The 21,975-nt window shown below is 37.4% G+C and overlaps 1 protein-coding gene and 1 pseudogene across 7 annotated transcripts in view; one reads left to right on the forward strand and one right to left on the reverse strand.

The window, feature by feature from the left end:
• Positions 1-21,975, reverse strand: part of STAU2 (staufen double-stranded RNA binding protein 2) — a 356,018-nt gene that overhangs the window by 191,998 nt on the left and 142,045 nt on the right. For 6 of the 7 annotated variants that reach the window (XM_024578270.3, XM_045186116.2, XM_045186118.2 and 3 more), the window contains 2 exons: positions 16,286-16,417; positions 7,225-7,285 (listed from right to left, as the gene is read on the reverse strand). In XM_024578270.3, coding sequence (XP_024434038.1) covers positions 7,225-7,285; positions 16,286-16,417 — 193 coding nt within the window. The remainder of the gene's footprint in view (positions 1-7,224; positions 7,286-16,285; positions 16,418-21,975) is intronic. The other variant, XM_045186119.2, reaches the window with a different exon arrangement.
• On the forward strand, positions 11,081-14,615 carry LOC128781491 (ferritin heavy chain pseudogene; annotated as a pseudogene).

A 21,975-nucleotide genomic window follows, 5' to 3' on the forward strand; every position in this document is an offset into this window, starting at 1 on the left:
CAACAGCAATGACATGTGAAAGTCCTGCTGCCCCAAACTGCTTCAAATACACAGCCCTCTATTTACTGGCTGGACTTCATTCAAAGGCCATCAGTCACGCAGGGACTGGGCTGGGCAAAAGTAGCCCACTGATACTTTTTAAATAGATGGCTACAAGTCAGCTATACTCTTAGATTTCCAACACAGTATTATTGTTGAAATAAATGATTAAGTTGGACTGCTCAGCATTATATTTAAATCTAATTGGTTCCACTTAACTTAATTGTCTCATTACAAAGTAGTTTCTACTAGGGGAGCCCCAAAAGAAAACTGTAGAGGGAACTGTCCCAAAACACTTAAAGAATCTATTAATGTATTATCTAAAAAGTACAAACCTTGCCCAACAAGAAAAGAATAAAAGATGTAGAGGTGCTGAATACAGAACACAGCATTCGGGAAACATGCATATGATCTGTCTAATGTCGGGTCACTGGGACGGCTCGGCCTCTGGTTCCAGGATGCACAGAGTTTAATAATTTACAGCTATGATACAAAATGACAAAAATTTTGGTAAGTCAACCACAGTACTAAGAAGGCTAGTAAGAACTCTAATTCCATCCCAGAAGTATTTGTCTTGGGTCATCTCTAATGAACCCAGAAGAGTCAGCATATTTCACAGGGGCTAAATAAAACTTTTTAAAAGGTTAATGGAAAAATATTTATGTGAAAAATGCCTCCAAATAATCTTTTAGTGGGTGGATTCGGCACATACCACTGAATACCTTTGAGCTTAGTCCAATTTTGAATTAAGCTAGAGTTCACCTTAAAGAAACAACGAACCTGTTTTTAAGTAAAACTCTGTATTAATAAGAAACATGGAATGTGAATACAAAAGAAAGATATTATCAGCTGAACTATATCTAAATATTTTACAAAGTTTTCCATGAGCCGTCAGGAGATCTTTAAAACGCATAATCTTTTACAAAAATTGTTCGTCATTCATCTGTAAAAATCTAGCTTTTTATGTGTATGCCAAGCATTAAATTGCCCTGTGCTAAATTTAACAGGAACCTCACGTTACAGAATTACGTTCTCTTGCCCTTCAACATGACTATGACAGAGATTCAAAGGGTAAAAACACACTTATAGTAGTCTACCTTCAACTGCAATCCAGTCCAATGAAGAAAGCCTGAGAAGCCTGCAAAAATTAGGTCCACGTTTTAAATCTGCAGGCAATCAAGCCAGGACCCAGGCTATGTAATCACAATCACTTGCAAAACCATTTAATTTTTTAGTTGTAATTGTTAGCAGTTTCTTAGGACTGTAATCTTTAAAATAATATCTTCCACCCAAAAAATAATAATGTCTCCCACTTCAAAAATTAAATGCATATGGTCATGAACTTTCTTTGTCTACTTATAGTTAGGTGTTAGCTATGCCAGGTTAAAACTCTCTTCTTTTCCGTTTTTAATTCTGTCTTCCTTTCTTTTACCTTTTGTATACTATGGTTGCAAGTTAATTCCATATTTATCCAAATAATGTTTGGCTAGAAATCTCATCTAATTACAATTTGTGAGGTAAAGTAGAGTTTCACAAAGAAAACAATGAAGAAGAGTCACTTTATGTTGACATTCTTTTATAAAGTAGTATGTTACCTCTTCAGATGTTATTCAAGAAAGGCTAATCACTTTACAAAGGTTACATAATTAAAGATTCTCAAACAAGACGTACAATGAGTTTCTCCAGGTCAGACAACATGTCAGCAGGCAGCCAGCACCAGCACTCTCAAATTCCTATCTCCCCCAACACGTGCCATCCTGCGAGATCCCTGCTCTAACCTCTGCCTGCGAAACGCCAACACAGAAGTTTTCTTCACAGGACACAAACCACTCAGGGAAAATTTCAAACTTCAGGAACTAATTAAGTAGAAGTATATTTAAGCTAAATGTACCATAATACATGAATTTAAATTAAATTTAGGTAATGGATTCATCACTTGAGTGATCAGTTCCTAAGAAGAGACCAATTTCTTCCCAATGTTGTCTTTGAGTAGCTATGTGCTGGCTCCAGAGGGAGCTAGCCCATTTCAGAGTCAGGTGGCCCTCATCCTGCCTGGTACCCTGAGGCAGAGACCACTCTGTGCTCACCGGGAAGGGCCTTGGAAACAGCCTTCTCACCCCTCACAGTTGGGAAGGGGTGAGGCATCATCCTCCTTTCAAATTCTCAGTGTGACTCTACTGTAGACAAGAGGAAGTTTAAAGTGTGTACAGCATGGCTGTTTTAGCCTGATTTCTAAGAGCTTTATCACATCAAAGATTATGCAAATCTATTCATTCTTACATATTTCTGATCACTGAACCTCATTGGCCACTTTGCTCCCTCTTCTCCCACTTGCAAAGAATTTCCCAGATCCATTAGCAGTTAAAAATCAGCAAACACAAAGCTAAGAGCCAAAATATCACTGTTTAATGATGGAGTTTGCAGGGTATTTATAATGTGATTTCATCTTAAAACTGTGAAGCTAAGACCTGACTTCCAGCCCTGACTGGTGTGGCTTAGTGGGTTGGGTGTCGTCCTGAAAACCAAAAGGTTGCCAGTTCAGTTCATGGTCAGGGCACATTCCTGGGTTGTGGGCCAGGTCCCTGGTTGGGGGCGGGCAACAGGCAACTGATCAGGCACATGTATGTTGCTCTCCCTCTTCTTCTCCCTCCCTTCCCCTTTCTCTAAATAATGCAATAAATAAAATCTTTAAAAAAAAAAAGAACTGACTTCCATATTCAAATAAATAATGTTTCTATTCTTTGAAAAAATATCTAGTGCCAGAAGTAACTATTCAAGTATAAACTATATATTCTTCACTCACCATGTGCATGCAAAAGACATCTGACAGATAAAAAGCATAAGAACAGAATGCTGGACAAGCCTACCCAGAATCATATATGTTAATTAAATGAGAGGAGAGAGAAGTCACAGATGGAAATCACACTCATTACACACTTACTAGAAAACAGGTATTGTGCTATGTACTTCACATAAAACTGAAATCAATTTAATCTTCTTACATTCCCTTACCAAGTAATTATAAACCTGTATATTCAAACATCAAAGGAATTAAACTCCGAGAATCCTGAACTGATTCCATTTTTTGGGGGGGGAATACCTGCTAAGCTATCACATTCATTATATATGTATAAAATCAAAGGTTCAGAATCCTATTAAATTATTTTAATTATTCCCAGAAACAAACTCATAAATTCCATTACATCACTGAAATATTCTTTTCAAGAGGGCAGTTTTGATGATCCAAAAACTCAGTTCTTATAAGCATGCTTCGATAAGAGTTTGTTATTAATTTCATTATACATCAAGAGAAGAGCTGTTAATATCAAAGAATAAATTATGAAAATTTACAGAATCAAGTTTATTGGACATCCAGAGGGCATAAAGGAAGGAAACTAGGGGTGGAAATGATATGACTCCACTGGCCCTTCCCTTCTTAGGGTCTGTATTGGCTGCTTGTTTTGTTTTTTACTGATTTATAGTAAAATGGTACCTCAATGAAAATAGATGCTTTTCAGGAGAGGTAGGGAGGAAGTTAAAAACAAATGTCTACACTTCCAACGCATAACAGCCTGATCACATACCTTTGAAAAAAGAAATAAACTGAAGTGGATTTTTAGGCATCTTTTAACATTATAATTAGAATGCAATTGTGAGCAATTTTATTCTTACATTTCTGGTATTTCAATAGTGACTTTAATAAAATATTAAAAATTCTAATGACTCAGCAAAATGTGAAGAAAATGTTTATTGCAATGTTAAATGAAAACAACACAGTACAAACTTTCGTCTATGCTGTACACGACATTGATCATCCACACCTACTTCCCCACGGAAGACAGAGGGCTCTGTCATATGCAATGCATGAGGAAAGTCTAAACGGAGACGCTGGTTGTGGTTGACTTAGGGCGTTGATGTAAATCAGCATGCAGTGAGTATTTAGGGTATCATGCTTTGCATTAAAGTAAGAAACAGGAACATTCTGAATTTTAATAGTTTTAACAATTGATCTTTAATTGTAGAAACAATCATCGGTTCATTAAAATCCTGATGTAGCTTCACAACAGCAGTAGATAGAAGTCATAAATACTATTTGATATGGTGGAAATAAAGAAATCTTCACAGATATCTAAGAAAAGCAGAGCAAACTCTTCCCTAAAAAGCCATAAAATTATTACAGGTTCATGTTTACTAAATCATGCTCTGTCTTGAAGACCATGGACAGCACAGCTCTAGATTATTGTGTCAGAACAGGAACACCCCTGAATGTCTGCAATCTGTATTTTGAACAAGGATCATACAGTTGATTTTGCAATACTTTATTTAGATTATGTGTGGACTTAATCTATTTTAATTAATAAAACAATAATTTTAATGTTAAAAAACATAATTATGTAAAAATCTGTGTTTACCGGTGACTTCTGTGGTGGGAGAGTCGCGACATTATCATCTATCCGCGCTTGCTGGCAAACAAGTGGTAATTTTTTGCCTTCCTCGCAACCCCATTTGTTCTCAATGTTATTCTTTCTCTGTGCTCCTACTTCTGGTGCTAAAGGGATTATTGCTTATAATAACCGGTGCCCTGACCGTGATTTCTCCAATGGACACTACGCTTGCTTCCCAAGCACTGCCTTCACCCCTAGAATGGAAGATTCATGAAAACTAGGACCACAGCACATCTTGGCTGACCACTCCCAGGGATATTCCTACATGAAGTGAAGGCTCCAGATGGAGAAAACATGAAACAGTGAATATTCAGGAGTGGCACTGCTAAGTTGTATGAATTTTTAGAGCTTCCGGCCAAGATGGAGGCATAGGTAGACACACTGTACCTCCTCACACAACCAAAAGGACAATTACTGAAAACAAAAAACAACCAGAATTGACAGAAAATCAAACTGTATGGAAGTCTGACAACCAAGGAAATAAAGAAGAAACATTCATCCAGACCGGCAGGAGTGGGGGGGAGGGGCGGAGATGGAAAGCCTGGGTAGAGAGGACTCGTGGCGGATGGCAGACCCAGCAACATGGCGGATTGTGGAGCGGGGTAGGCCAGGCTGCAGCTAGCAGACCCCACAAGGTGGTGGCTGGCAGACCCTGCGGCCCCACATTGCGCATAGATAAACCAGGAGGAATGGCAATTGACTGAAGCAGACCACGCAACCCAGGGCTCCAGCACTGGGAAATAAAGCCTCAAACCTCTGATTGAAAACACCCGTGGGGGTTGAGGAGGCAACAAGAGAAACTCCCAGCCTCACAGAAGAGTTTGATGAAGACACCCACGGGGTCCTAGAGCATGTGCAAGCCCACCCACTTGGGAAGCAGCACCAGAAGGGCCCAATTTGATTGTGGGTAGCAGAGGGAGTGACTTCAATCCAGCAGAGAGTGGAGCAAGCACCATTGCTCCCTCTAGGCCCCTCCCCCATGCACAGCATCACAGTGCAGCGACCAGAGTTACCCACCCCAGTAAACACCTAAGGCTCCTCCCCTTTATGTAATAGGCGCACCAAGACAAAAAAAAATGGCACAAATGAAAGAACAGATCAAAGCTCCACAAAAAATATAACTAAGCAACGAAGAGATAGCCAACCTATCAGATGCACAGTTCAAAACACTGGTAATCAGGAAGCTCACAGAACTGGTTGAATTTGGTCACAAATTAGATGAAGAAATGAAGGCTATGCTAAGAGAAACAAAGGAAAAATGTACAGGGATCCAATAGTGATGGGAAGGAAACTGGGACTCAAATCAATGGTGTGGACCAGAAGGAAGAAAGAAACATCCAACCAGAAAAGAATGAAGAAACAAGAATTCAAAAAAATGAGAAGAGGCTTAGGAACCTCCAGGACATCTTGAAACGTTCCAACATCCAAATTATAGGGGTATCAGAAGAAGAAGAGGAAGACAAAAAATTGAAAACTTACTGGAACAAATAATGAAGAAGAACTTCCCTAATATGGCAAAAGAAATAGACTTCCAGGAAGTCCAGGAAGCTCAGAGAGTCCCAAAGAAGCTGGACCCAAGGAGGAACACACCAAGGCACATCATCATTACATTACCTAAGATGAAACAGAAGGAGAGGATCTTAGAAGCAGCAAGAGAAAAGGACACAGTTCCCTCAAAGGGGTTCCCATAAGACTGTCAGCTGATTTCTCCAAAGAGACTGTACAGGCAAGAAGGGGCTGGAAAGAAGTATTCCAAGTCATGAAAGGACCTACATCCAAGATTGCTGTATCCAGCAAAGCTATCATTTAGAATGAAAGGGCAGATAAAGTGCTTCTCAGATAAAGTCAAGTTAAAGGAGTTCATCATCACCAAGCCATTATTATATGAAATGTTAAAGGGATTTATCTAAGAAAAAGAAGATAAAAATTATGAACAGTAAAAATGACAGCAAACTCACAGTTATTAACAACCACACCTAAAACCAAAACAGAAGCAAACTAAGCAAACAACTGGAACAGGAACAGAACCACAGAAATGAAGATCACATGAAGGGTTATCAACAGGGGAGTGGGAGGGGGAGAGAGGGGGGAAAGGTACAGAGAATAAATAGCATTAACGATAGGTAGAAAATAGACAGGGGGAGGGTAAGAATAGTGTAGGAAATGTAGAAGCCAAAGAACTTATAAGTATGACCCATGGACATGAACTATAGGGGTGGAATGTGAGAGGGAGGGGGTGGGCAGGATGGAGTGGAGTGAAGGGGGGGAAATGGGACAACTGTAATAGCATAATCAATAAATATATTAAAAAATAAAAAATAAAACAGATAAAAAAAGAATTTTTACATTTCTGTTCATGAGAGAAAAAAAAATTGTGTTTACCTAAAAAGAACTACAACTGTAAGCATTTGTTTTTAGAATATAATGAGCTTGTAGATAATCATTTTTCTTTTTTGATTCTTTCAAACTATAATTATACTGCAATGAAGACAACTTAAAAAGAAAGAATATCATCACTATGTGAATGAAATGATATGCTGTCTGCTATGGCTTCACAATATTAAGAATATGAGTGCCTGTGGCTTCCAGCAATTCCACAAAAGCAAACACCACAACGTCCTTGTACCCCTGTAACACCAAATATGGCACCTTGAAGGCAGACAGACCCAATAAATAACCAGTGACCTACTAGTCACTGAACCACCAATAAACACCAGCATAGTTAAAAGTGAAAACTTACTGTTATTTGTTGGTTCAGGAAAACCAGACTTTGGGCCACTCCATCCTTTGTTTTCCCCTGTCTGAAAGATTAAATCAATTGTTAAAATCCAGAGAAACAGACTATTCAAAAAGAAACAAGTTAAGAAATCAATTAAGCAAAGGCAAAGGTCTCTCATAGTTATTTGGTTTTTCTCTCCACTTCTGATTCAGGGCCATGGGCTCAAGAGCAGCTAGCTAACTTGAACAGTATTATCCACCCTTTTTCTACATTCAAATCTGTTTTTTATGTGTCATTCTACTTTTACCCTCATTTACATTTACAATGTATGTCATTGAAAAAGCCCCATATTAGGTATATACAATGCCCACTCTATCTAGGTGGTTAAAAGTAAACAATTCTTATTCAAATAGTAAACAATAATCATTATCACAGTGCTAGAGAGACTAAAGGAGCTGCTTCATCCCTCCTGAGGACAAATTAATAATAGAAATATTACTATGTCTGTTCTGGAAGTCCTTTTTTAAAAAAAAATATTTTATTTATTTTTAGTGAGGGGGGAAAGGAGGGAGAGAGAAAAAGAAGAATTGATGTAAGAAACATTGATTAGTTGCCTCTCGTGCCCTCAACCTGGGGCCTGGCCCACAACCCAGGGATATGCCCTGACCGGAAATAGAGCCAATGACCTTTTAGTTTGCAGAATGATGCCCAGCCCACAGGGTCACACCAGTCAGTGCCTGCAACAGTCCTTGACAATGATCACCAAATATTGCTAATGACATATACAACAAATTGAAAACTAAGCCTTAACTTTAAGTAAAACTTGTAATGTCCTGAATTTCACCAGGTAATTTGACATATGTTTGGTGTAAACTTCCATAGTCTGAAGTGGTATGTAATCAAATTAATCAGTGACATTAACTGCTTATATTCTCTTTTGATGGAGCTGATATTGATACCAGGTACTCCAGGAAAGAAAAGGCACATTTCCCATGATAATCAGCATTGTATACTTGTTATCAGATGTCAAAGATCAAGTGGATACATTAAATCCAGCTATAAATAAAAATATAATTCTAGCTCATAGTTTCCCACTTTAAAAGGATGGAGGAGTTCTTTATATATTTTGGAGATCAGGCCCTTGTCTGAGGTATCATTGGCAAATATGTTTTCCCATACTGTTGGTTCTCTTTGTATTTTAATGCTGTTTTCTTTAGCCATGCAGAAGCTTTTTATTTTGATGAGGTCCCATTTGTTTATTCTTTCCTTTATGTCCCTTGCTTTAGGGGACGTGTCTGTGAGAATGTTGCTGTGTGGAATGTCTGAGATTTTCCTGCCAATGTTTTCCTCTAGGCCTTTTATGGTGTTATGACTTATATTTAAGTCTTCTGTCCACCTTGAATTTATTTTTGTGTATGGTGTAAGTTGGTCATCGAACACAACTCCACTCCAGGAAGACAAACAACCCAATTAAAAAATGGGCAAAGGACTTGAACAGACACTTCTCCAAGGAAGACATACAGAGGGCCCAGAGACATATGAAAAGATGCTCAGCATCACTAGCCATCAGAGAGATGCAAATTAAAACCACAATGAGGTACCATCTCACACCAGTCAGAGTGGCCAACATAAACAAATCCACAAACAAATGTTGGAGAGGATGCGGAGAAAAGGGAACCCTAGTGCACTGTTGGTGAGAATGCAGACTGGTGCGGCCACTGTGGAAAACAATATGGAATTTCCTCAGAAAACTAAAAACGGAACTGCCCTTTGACCCAGCAATTCCGCTGCTGGGATTATACCCTAAGAACCCTGAAACACCAATCCAAAAGAACCTGTGCACCCCAATGTTCATAGCAGCAAATTTACAATAGCCAAGTACTGGAAGCAACCTAAGGGCCCATCAGCAAATGAGTGGATCCAAAAACTATGGTACATTTATACGATGGAATTCTACGCAGCAGAGAGAAAGAAGGAGCTTATACCCTTTGCAACAGCATGGATGGAACTGGAGAGCATTATGCTAAATGAAATAAGCCAGGCAGTGAGGGAAAAATACCATATGATCTCACCTTTAACTGGAACATAATCAACAAAAGAAAAAAGCAAAGAAAATATAACCAGAGACATTGAAGTTAAGAACAATCTAACAATAGCCAGAGGGGAGTGGGGAGGGGATGGTGGGGAGAGGGGTTTACAGGAGCTACTATAAAGGACACATGGACAAAATCAAGGGGGGGGGTGGAGGCGGGGGAGGGAGGTGGGGTTGGCTGGGGTGCAGTGGAGGGATGGGGAAAAATGCAGACAACTAATTGAATAATAAAAAAAATTTTTTAAATAAAATAAAATAAAAAAAGGATGGAGGGGATGTAAATGTTTATAAAAATGCATATCTATACTGGTGGGGAGCCCGGGAGACTCCCACTTCTATGTTCTCTGTGAAGTACAAGATGAGATCACAGAATGAGAGGGTTGCTGAACAAGGGGAGTAGTACGCTGTAGGAAAGTGTACAAAGTACGGAATAAGTCACTTTCACGAGGGAAAGAACAGACTGATGAGAAGAATGCAGATTCTCAGGCAAAGTCAACATTAATAAATTTAGCATTTCATGCAACCTTTCTTATTTCTTCTTCTACTAACAACCAAGATTATTAGATTATATTCCCTATATCTAATTTTTCACCTTCAACTGAATCCCAAGTCTAGTGTTCTCTCATTTCTACCCTAATGCTCTAAGGAGACTGCTTTTCTAAGGTTTAGGCTTAAATGCAGCAGAGTGAACACAAGGTAAAACATCTTCTCTCTCCCAAAACATCTCTAAATTGATAATCCAATAACCCCAAAATTCTCCCTCCCTCCCTTCTCCCCACCCCAAGAATATGAAAGGAGTCAACAGCAGAAGAGCTAAGTCAAGTCTGGAACCTGGACAGCAGTGAACAGGCTGCACCTGACTTTGTAGATGTCAGCAGCCTGAATCCAACAAAGAGCTCACAGATAGTAATCTGATGTGAGTCCCAGGACCTCAGACAGCCTCCGGAATTAGAGGTACACCTGCTACTTCTGAAGATGAACCCTGGAAGGGCCTGAAACAGGACAATTGTTTGGAAGTCTTTCAAGAGGCTATGAAATCTCCAGGTTGCCAGGTTGACCGCAAGCAGACAGATTTCCTACAATGTTCCTCTTAGGCTAAAACAGAGTCTGGACACCATGCACAGCTGAGGGTGAGATCACCACCACAACACGACAAATAGGAAATGGAGTCTAAGGTTACATCCTGGAAGGTAAGGTCCCCAGCTACCTTCCTCATTTGGGCCTCAGAAGATAGCACTCAGGCTTCTAACCCAAAAGCAATGGCAAACACAATATAGGGAACAAAAAAAAAACCCTTCAAAAACAGGTTTAAAGAATCCTCAGATACATAAAAAATTATTATACCCATTAAACAAGAATGGGAGGCTATAAAAAGGAATATTCTGGAAATAAGGAAGAGTTCTGGGATGTAAAAAATATAAAGAGCCAAGGTAAAAAATTTCAAGGGAGGGCAGAATGCAGAACTGATGAAATCTCCTAGAAAATAGAACAAAAGAAAAAAGATATACAAATAGAAAAGAAAAAGAAAGACAGGAAGGAAGGAAGGGAGAGAGGTAGGAAGGAAACAAAATCAGGAGCTCATCCATAAGACTGACAGATACCACCGAAGGAAACAGCAGCAAAAATGATATGAAAAAAATTATCAAAGAAATAATATAAGAAATTTCCCAGTTTAAAAGTATGTAAATTTCTAGATTGAAACCCAAACACCCAAAACACTTTACCCAACAATACACACATGAAGTCAATTATCCATGACACTTCCGAACCCCTGAGAAAAGAAAAACTGGGAAAGAGTGAAAAGGGAGAAGAAACGTAAAAGTTTCATTTATAAGCTACAGAATCAAAGGGCACTGGAATTTCCAAAGTAATGCTAGGAGGTAGAAAATTTGGGGCAATGCCTTCAAAACCCTGTGAAAAAAATTATTTCCATTTTAGAATTATATCTCAGAAAACTATAAATCAAGCAAGTATGTAGGAAATGTAAAGGTATTTCAGACATACAATCAGAAAGCTACTAAAAGTATGTGCTCCATCAAAACAAGTAAATCGAGAACAATGGAAACTGTCCAGAAAACAAGCAACTCAAGAAGGGAGAGAAACAATGGAAACTGTCCAGAAAACAAGCAACTCAAGAAGGGAGAGAAGCAAAAGGAAATTTCAGGATAATGGTGAAGAAAGTTTTGAACAGACACCTCGAAGAAGAGATATGAATGGGAAATAAACACATAACAATCTCAACATTATAATGAAATGCAAATTAAAATCCAATGAATGAGAGCGTTCGCAGAGTCGCTGTGGTTCCCTGCTTCAACAGTGCTTGGAAGAACCAGCGCTCCACACCCCCATCCCAGCCAGCTGCCCAGATCCACCCATCTGCCACCTGCTCACAGTGCCCTCGCACCGCCCCATGGTCCCAGCCATCGCTCCAGCGCTGCAAAGCCGCCTGTCCTCAGCCCCCATCATGACCACATCCATCTCGCAGGTGCGCTAGAACTACCACCAGGACTCGGAGGCTGCCAACAACCGCCAGATCAACCTGGGGCTCTACACTTCCTCCGTCTACCTGTCCATGTCTTACTGCTGATTGCAATGATGTGGCTTTGAAGAACTCTGCCAAGTATTTTCTTCACCAATCTCATGAGGAGAGGGAACATGCTGAGAAACTGATGAAGCTGCAGAACCAACGAGGTGGCCGGATCTTCCTCCACCATATCAAGAAACCAGAATGTGATGACTGGGAGAATGGGCTGAATGCAATGGAGTGTGCATTACACTTGGAAAAAAGTGTGAATCAGTCACTACTGGACTTGTACAAACTGGCCACTAAAAAAAATGATCCTCATCTGTGTGACTTCATTGAGACTCACCACCTGGATGAGCTGGTGAAATCCATCAAAGAACTGGGTGACCACATAACCAACTTGCCCAGGTTGGGGGCCCCTGGATCTGGCAGGGCAGAGTATCTCTTTGACAAGCACACTCTGGGAGACAGTACAGAGGGGTAGGCCTTAGGCTGCCTTCCCACCGCCAAGGGAGTGCCCTCCCTGGTCACCAAAGCAGTGTGTCTATGTTGGAGTTACCTTTACATTTTCTATAACCTGTACCAATCATCCACTTATGTCCTTCATTTCTACCATTTCTTCAAATAAAGTAATTTGGTACCCAGCAAAAAAAAAAAAATCCAATGAGATAACATTATACATCTACTAATATGATCAAAACCAGTAATACTAAGATGTGGGGTAATGAATGGGAGCTCTCCAATGTTGCTGGTGGGAATGCAAAATGGTACAGCCTCTCTGGATAACATCCTTACAGGTTCTTCTAAAGTTACAAATGGACTTACTATACAAATATGTACATATAGAATATACTATAAGAATATGTATATATAAATACTTATACATAAATCTTTATAAATACTTTATAATAGCCTCAAACCATAAACAACCCAAATTTTCCTAAAAATAATAATAAATGCAACTTCATAGATAAATCTCAGCAACGAGAAGCCAGACACAAAAGACTACATACTGTATGATCTGTTTTATATGACATTCTGGAAAAGGCAACATTATAGAGACAGAAATCAGATCAGTGCTTGCCTGGGGATAAAGACAGGGGAAGAGATTAACTACAAATGGGCATTAAGGAACTTTTTGGGATAACAGAAATGTTATAAATCTTAATTGTGGTGATGGTTAATAAGTGTAACACACACATGCACAAACATATTTGCCAAAATCATTGAACTGCACCTCAATAAATCTGAATTTTTTTAAAAGTAGGGGTATTTTAGTGCACACATGCAGAATTTCTCTGTGAGTATATTTATTTTATTCTTATTTATCAAATCCTCATATAGTAGTCACTATATTTCAGACACTATTCTAAATGCTATACAAATATTAATGCACTGTTGGAGATGCCTTTAGGAAGAGAGACTTAGAATCTAAGTGTCTCAGACTAACATTTTTTAACATGTGAGACTAACTTTTTTTTCACTGTTTACTCTTTTGTGATATTTTAATTCTTTCAACCGTGTACATATCTTGCTTATTTAAAAAAAGAAAAAACTTTTAAAATACTGCTTTTGTATAAATGTCCCATAGTTGGGACAAAATATTTTGTCCCAAAGCAGTATTTTTATCCACTCATGATGGACACTTGGGCTGCTTCCATATCTTGGCAATTGTAAATAATGCTGCAATGAACGTAGAGGTGCTTATGTTCTTTCAAAGTAGTTTTGGTTCCTTCAGATATATTCCCAGAAGTGGGATCACTGGGTCAAAAGGCAGATCCTTTTTTTTTTTTTTTTTTTACACAACAGAATACTACTCAGCTGTAAAAAAGAGGAAAATATTACCATCTGTGACAGTATGGATGGACCTGGAGAACATTATGCTAATGAAAGAAGCCAGTCAGAGAAAGAGAAATACCATATGATTTCACTCACATGTGGAATCTAATGAACAAACTGAATTAACAAGCAAAATAGAAACAAACTCATTGGTAGAGAGCAGGATGACAGCTAAGGTGTGGGGCAAGTTAGAGGGTAGAGTGGTTGAGCAAAAAGGAATAAGGACTCATGGACATGGACAACAGTGTGGTGATTGCTGGGGAGAGGGGGCATAAGGGGACTATAGGTAATGGGAAAAATACAATTAAAAAGGAAAAATAAAAGATACCCTTGAGGAAAGGAAAAAAATAAATAGTGCTTTTGAAGGTTTTTAAAATTCCCTAAAGATCTTACTGACAAGACAATGTACTCAGTCCTGTTTGAGCTCTGCCTTGTCTGGCTGCCACCTCTTTCCTCGTCATTCTCTATTTCTCCCTCTTCCTGTGTCCCCAGGCACATCGCCTGCTACTGAAGTCTAAACACAGTTACTTGAGAAATATCTCTGGTGTCTTTCCCCCACTCTCCCCACCACTGCCTTAGTCAAGACCCTCAGTATGTCTTACCTGAACAATTCAGCTACTCATCCTGCTCACATCTATTTACTCCATTACATTTAGGGCTGTCCATTGAAGAATACAAACCAGATCATATCTCTTTCATGTTCAAATCTTAAATTAATAATTCTCTGAATTCTTTACTTTGCTATTCCTGACTTTTCAGATTCCTCTTCATGTTCTTTAGGTTCCAGGATACTGTAATTTTTGTTATATGATTAAAGCTCCTCACCCCAACACTTACTGCTCAGTTCCTTGAGTGCAGGGACCAAGTTTCAATCATCTTGTCTTCAGCTATAAGTATTTGGCAGTTAGTGGGTGCTGTGGTTAATTGTATGTGTCAACTTGTCTGGGCTACCATGCCCAGATATTTGATCCACCGTTATTCTGTGTTTCTGTGAGGGTGTTTTGAGAGAGACATACATTTAAATAGTTGAACTTTGAGTAAAGCAGATTGCTCTCCATCATGTGGGAGGGCCCAATGAGTTGAAGGCCAACTAGATGAAAGGCTGACCTCCCAGGAGCAAGAGAGAGCTCTCCAGTAGAACTGCACCCAAACTGCAACACCTTCCCGAGTCTCCAGCCTAAATGCCTCACCATCAGACCTTGTACTAGCCAGGCCTCCACCACTGCATGGGCTAATCCCTTAAAATGGGTCTCTGTGTGATGCTTATCTATATATAAGCACACATACATATAAATGTGTGTACATAGATGTGTGTGCACATGTATGTACAAGCACATATCCTGTTGGCTCTGTTTCTCTGGAGAATGCTGACTAATAATACAGTGAGTATGATAAAATGTTTTTTTAATTCATGAAATTAATGCTGTTTTTTGTTCTGTTTTATTTTCACTTAACTTACAAATTAATGTCTGAGATTTATTTTGACATATTTGTATAAATCACTCATCAGGTTTAAGTCAATATAAATGTGTGAAGTTAAAACAACATATATACAATATAAGAACTATAGAAACTTGGACACATGTTAGGTTTCATGTTACAAATATTTTCAAGAAGAAAATGCATTAACTACCCAGGTTATAAAAACAGAACTGAAATCTCTAGTGATACCACACAGACAAATAATTTTTTAATCACTCAAAATAATTGCCTACATATTCCTAGTTTCCTTAAAAAGAAAAGTATATTTAAATGTTTTTTAATAGATGGTTTTGTTTCTCAGAAATGTGTTCCTTCAGAAACTGAAAATGTCTCTGAAATAGAATCCTTAGGTGAGAAAATGGGGTGGAAAGCAGATTGTTTTTGATAGAAATAATTATTCCGCCTGTTTTGTGAATTTTCATACAAAGAAAATGTTAATAATAATTTCTATATGTACATAGGTAAAATGATAATTTAATACCAAAAGAAATTAAACCAGTTCTTGGCAAGTTATCTGCCAAGCCCTGAATTCAGGGCTCCCTGCCTCTCTTGCAACAGAGGCAGGTGTTAATGACGTCATTAACTGTGCAGAAGAAACAGGGAACCATGAGCACAGGTCGTGGCAGAAAATAAACACCCTCTGAGTTTACCTTTAAATTGAAAGTAAATAGAAAAATTAGTTTATAGAGTGTCTGTCCAATATAGTTCCTGCCCTAAAGGGATAACTCAGGATCTTTATTTCCAATGTGTTCAGGTGTAGTTCAGAAATAAAACCTAACCTCTGTTCTTAAAAATTTAGCACAAATTAAAACTGTCTACATGGCCAAACCCACCAGTCAATAAGTTAAAAATTACTAAATTGGTATTATAAAAAATACACACAGCCATACAGCAAATTTTTAGTATTTGCCATCTGTAAGATTATAATTAATACTTCATCTTGACACCATAAACAGATGTTATTCTGTAACTGGAGAATCTATCTTTCAAGTTACAGAGTACTGCCTTAGAAAAGTTAAAATTTGATGTTTACTTTAACATCAATTAAGACATTACTTAGAGTCAAGGAACACTGGAACAAAATTTGTTTATCACTTTGATATTCTGACAGCATAGGAGTTGCACATGCAAAACTTAACTCTCACCTTCTCAAGTTGATCTTGAAGACTAGTGGATGCTTTATAACCAAGCTGTAACAGCATTGCTTCTGCAGCATTTTTTTTAGCTATCTTTTTATTAGGTCCTGTTCCAGTAGCAACTTCATTGCCTACCTTGACCTGATAAGATTAAAGTAAGAAATTACTAAGAGTTGTTTGATAAACAGGAACGCCTTAACACCATAAAGCAATGTGTTCTGCTCTCTAGCATTCAAAAATATGAAGTTCAGTCCATGTTGAAAACAATTAGGATAGATCCCATTTACATAATATGATATACAAAAGTGAAAATATACATGGAGAAAAATATGGAAATATGGTTCTCAAAATGTCAATGGAAGTTATCTTAGAATGTAAGATCTTAGAAGATTTTTACTTCCTTACATATTTTTGTATTATTTGATTTTTTAAATAATAAGCTTACATTAATTATATAAGCAGAAAAACAAAATTCACATTTACTAGAATATATGTTAGTTCTAACTACATTTAGTATTCTTTATTTAAATTAAAAAACTGAAAGGGCTGAAATTCACATTGGTACCATTTAAAATAATGTTCACATTGCACTAGCAAGTTTACAAAGGTTTATAATAAATAATTCCTGAAGAACAGTGCCTGAAAATTAATATACAGAGGTTAGTATAATATTGTGGTTAAGAACAAAGACTTCCAAGTTAACTTGTGTAAAACTCAATTCTACTGCTTCCTAGCTATGTGAACTAATTCAAATTATTTAACATCTCTAAGCCTTAGTTTTTTCATCAGTAAATAGCAGTAATACAACTACCTCATAGTGCTGCTTTGAAAATTAAGACGATATATGTTAGCTGCAATGTATAATTAATCATATTACTCAATAAACAATAGCTTTTTATCATTAGAACTATTCCACAGTATTCTTTCGTGAATAAGTGATACATATGTATGTATATATGTGTATACATATTTAAATGTTTGTCACTCAACTTATATCCACACATACATTTTCTGAATTGGGTAATGCTCTTTTAGAGATGCATGTGCCAAGAGATAAGACAAATGTAAAACATATATTTGAAAGCAAAAAAGAATAAAATTACCAGACAAAATAGAAAATAAACAACTTAGAGTGGGATTTGTTTTCACATACTGGTCTCAAAAAGTGATTGAAGAAACAGACAAGAAGGTAATCACAATTTTGAAAATTAAACAATGTAATATCACAATCTATGGGCAACAGAAAAATCCTAGTGGAAATCAGAAAATACTTAAAATAATAATGATGGAAATGCAATATACCAAAAGTTGAAGGATGCAGCTATTGGAGGGCCTAAAAGAAAATATACAGCCATAAATGCTTAGTGAAAGATAGAAAAATAATGAGCTAAACATCCATATTAAGAAGTTATTAAGCCTTGGCCGGTTTGGCTCAGTTGGTTGGAGCACTGTTCTATAAACTGAAAGGTCATTAATTTGCTTCCTGGTCAATGCACATACCTGGATTCGGTCCCTGGCCGGAACATGTACCAAAGACAACCGATTCATGTTTCTCTCCCTCTCACACTCTCCCTCCCTTCCTCTCTATCCCTCTCATCATCCCCTTCTCTCCCTTCCTTCCCCTCTCTCTAAAATCCATAAACATGTCCTTGGGTGAGGAAAAGAAAATTATTAAGAAGAAAATCCAAAGAAAACAGAAGAATAAAGACAAATGCAGAAATTAAGGACACAGAAAACAAAGTACAAAAGAGAAGTTCAAAAAGCCAAAAGTTGGTTCCCTGAAAAGAATAATAAAATGATAAACCAGAAACTTCTGGCCAAGATTAAGGTGTAGGTAGATACACTGTGCCTCCTTGCACAACCAAAAGAATGATGACAACAAATTTAAAAACAAACAACAATCAGTTCTGGTCACAGAAATGGTTGAGTGTGGTCACAAAATAGAGAAAAGAGTGAAGGCTATGAAAAGTGAAATAAAGGAAAATGTACAGGGAACCAAGAGAGATGGGAGGGAAACTGGGACTCAAATCAAAGGTTTAGAGCAGAAGGAACAAATAAACATTCAACCAGAACAGAATGAAGAAACAAGAATTCAGAAATATGAGGAGAGGCTCAGGAACTTCCAGGACAACTTTCAACATTCCAACATCTGAATCACAGGGGTGCCAGAAGGAGAAAAGGATGAGCAAGAAATTGAAAATTTATTTGAAAACATAATAAAGGAGAACTTCCCTCATCTGGCAAAGGAAATAGACTTCCAGGAAGTCCAGGAAGCTCAGAGAGTCCCAAAGAAGCTGGACCCAAGGAGGAACACACCAAGGCACATCATCATTACATTACCTAAGATGAAACAGAAGGAGAGGATCTTAGAAGCAGCAAGAGAAAAGGACACAGTTACCTACAAAGGAGTGCCCATAAGACTGTCAGCTGATTTCTCCAAAGAGACCTTATAGGCAAGAAGGGGCTGGCAAGAAGTATTCAAAGTCATGAAAGGCAAGGACCTACATCCAAGATTACTCTATCCAGCAAAGCTATCATTTAAAATGGAGAGGCAGATAAAGTGCCTCCCAGGTAAGGTCAAGTTAAATGAGTTCATCATCACCAAGCCCTTATTATATGAAATGTTCAAGGGACTTATCTAAGGAAAAGAAGATGATCAAAAACTATAAACACTAAAATGACAACAAACTCACAACTATCAACAACAGAGCCTAAAAATTTATGAATATAAGAAGTTCTCTATATAAAAGGTAGTATACAAAAGCCAACTGCATTTGTATATTCCATCAATACTCATGTGGAAAATGAAAAGTATTAAAAGACACCATTTACAATAAATTAAAATAAAATACCTTTACACAGAAAACTACGCATTATTGAGAAAAATTAAGATAAACTTAATAGAGATATGCCGTGTTCATGTACTACAGACTCAATATTATAATGATACCAATTCTCTTCAAATTGACTTATAAAGTCAATGAATTCCCACCAAAATTCCATACAGATTTTTACAATGCTTCACAAGCTGATTCCAAAATGTACATGGAAATGCAAAGTACGAAGAGCAGGCAAGCGCCTTTTGAGGAAGCCCAAGGCGGGGCACTTACTCTTCTGGATATCTAGATTTATTGTTAAGTTAACGTAAGGGCAAAGACAGATAAATCTGACTACTTTAAAACTGATGACTTCTGTTCCTCAAAAGGCATAAAATGAAAGTCACAACGTTAGAGAACAAATCTGAAATGCCACAGAAGTGCAAAAGACTTACATTACACAATACATAGTGGATTCTTGTAAGTAAACTTTTTAAAAACCAGTAGAAAAATGAGCAAGAGAGGTGAACAGGTAATTTATATCTGAAAATGTGGGACATTTTATCAGATGTCATTGTGCTTTGTTTTTAAAAAGTAAGAAAGCTTCAATAGGTTCTTGCCACATTAATAAAATTTCACAATGACAACATACTGGGTACTAGCAATGAATGGGCATGTGGTACAACTGAATCTAGTTTCCAGATATAAAGCATGATACTTCTCCTTTTTGACTTTTATTGGCTATTTCACTTGTCTCAAAACACACAGATTCCTATCTGGTACTCACTTGTGTACTGTTTGCCATTTAATCTTACATTGTTATTTAGAGTTTTGTGGTACTATTTCCATTGCTACTTTTAAGCTTCAGGGAACCAACTACTTGTAAGGAACTAGGGATACACAATATAGAGAAGAAAAAAAAACCTTAAATATAAACAATGTACAAGCTATATGTCAAAGAAAGTGCACTTTTTAACAGAATTTTAGTCAAGATGAGCAATAGTTTTCACAGTAAATATGAAACATTGTAAATATACTGACTATAGAATTTCTGTAACTATCACAAATCTCATAGTTCAAATCTGTACAGTGTTTCTGAAATATTCACTGCTTTTTCTTCTGATTCCAGAAACCACCACATTATGACAAATCAGCAGTAACCTATGGGCCTCACTCAGAAACACTGGTCTAGTTCTGTTCATGGCAGATCCTTGGAGCCAGGTGAATACCTACCACCCACCTCTCACGTCTGTGTGGGCCTGCACCTGACCTGAACACAACAGACCGCAGGGATAATGTGCTTGAGTCCCTGGCTGGAGCCAGCCTCTGCTACCCAGTGTTTTTTCCAGTGCTTGGTTTGTTCCCAGCTTTGAAAGCTGCTGGAATGCTTGCTAGCTAAAAGATCGGGCCAGCTACATCAGAAGCTTCCTCTATATTGCTCTGAGTATCAAAAGACTGACCAAAGTAAATGGAAGCAAAAGATAACTGAGGGGCAAAAATGTTTCATCTGTATTCAAATGCTGTGCACGTCACTCACTCTGATTCAATTTTTCTGCTGGTTCATCCCTACATCTCACTTATCTACCCAGGCCCAGGCCCTTTGGCTCCAGGTCCTGCTCCTGGCCATGCTGCTCCCATCTCAGTACTCACCTTAGGTTTATGTCTGCTGGCTTTCCATCAGACCTATTCTGATTCCTTCAGACTTACTTCTAGAACAGAAGCTTCTGGAATCATTTTTCCCATTCACCCACCCCTTGTCTCACACAAGTTCTTAAAGAGGCATGGTTCAATAGTTTGTTGAGCAGCTACCCTAAGTTATTTATTAATTAGTATTAAAAATGCTATAAAAATTTTTAATAAAAAGTAAAATAAAATAAATTATAAAAGACTGCTGCACTGAAGGACTTTGATTCCACGCTATCAGCAGTCACTTAAAAAAAAATCACTTCTACATGAGTCAAGGAAGTATGCAATAAACTTCCTAAGTCATCTTCCCAGAAACCTAATTTTTAACTATTATACATAAGATTTTTATATTAAAATGTTAATTTTTCTGCAAAGTATACTTTTGCTATACAATAAATTTCAGACTAGATTGTTTTAGAAAATAATTTAAATAAATCAACTCAAAAACCTAACAAAACAGTTCTAAACACTTTTACCAAACACTTAATTTATTATATTTCACTGAGTCAAAAATAAAATCGATGAAACTTGATTTATAAATTTTTAAAAACATAGAGGTCTTAATCACAAGTAGAAAAATTAACATTACTTGATATAAAATGATACAGTGTGCTGATATGCAATTTAATTTAGTTAACATTATTTTTCATTTTGAAAAATTAAAAAAAACTATGTCTAAAAAACCAAAAAGCTTTAAGAAATGTGCTCTGGAACTAATACCCAAATAATGTCACCAAAGATCTTCTTTTATCTAGCAATCAATACAAGTAACTGCATACAGGTCACAACACACAGGTTTACATTTCGGTGATAAAATTAGTATTAGCATATTATCTCTAGATATTCTACTTCCATGTTCAATTTTAACAAATTATAATATTGCCTAAGTAGTTTATGCAGAAGCCTTCACTTTGATAAAGTTGCTGTAATACAGTAATGAATCCACTGGGGCTCCCAGAAGGGGAAAAAACAGTATGAATTCAGTGTGAAAACATGTAAAAGCATAGCCTAATGTTCCCATTTGACTAGAATGTTTATGAATACCCATAAAATGGAAGCTGGCGTAAGGTGCTCTAAATTCCTCTTTCAGAAGGGGTACTCAATATTCCCCATAGAAAAGGAATTGTTTAATAAAGTCAAAACTAGTTTTTATTCCTACCTAAAATTCAGGTAATTTTTTTTTCTTCAAGCTTTGGA

This window comes from Desmodus rotundus, chromosome 8, assembly GCF_022682495.2.
Source record: "Desmodus rotundus isolate HL8 chromosome 8, HLdesRot8A.1, whole genome shotgun sequence".
NCBI classification, from domain to species: domain Eukaryota; kingdom Metazoa; phylum Chordata; class Mammalia; order Chiroptera; family Phyllostomidae; genus Desmodus; species Desmodus rotundus.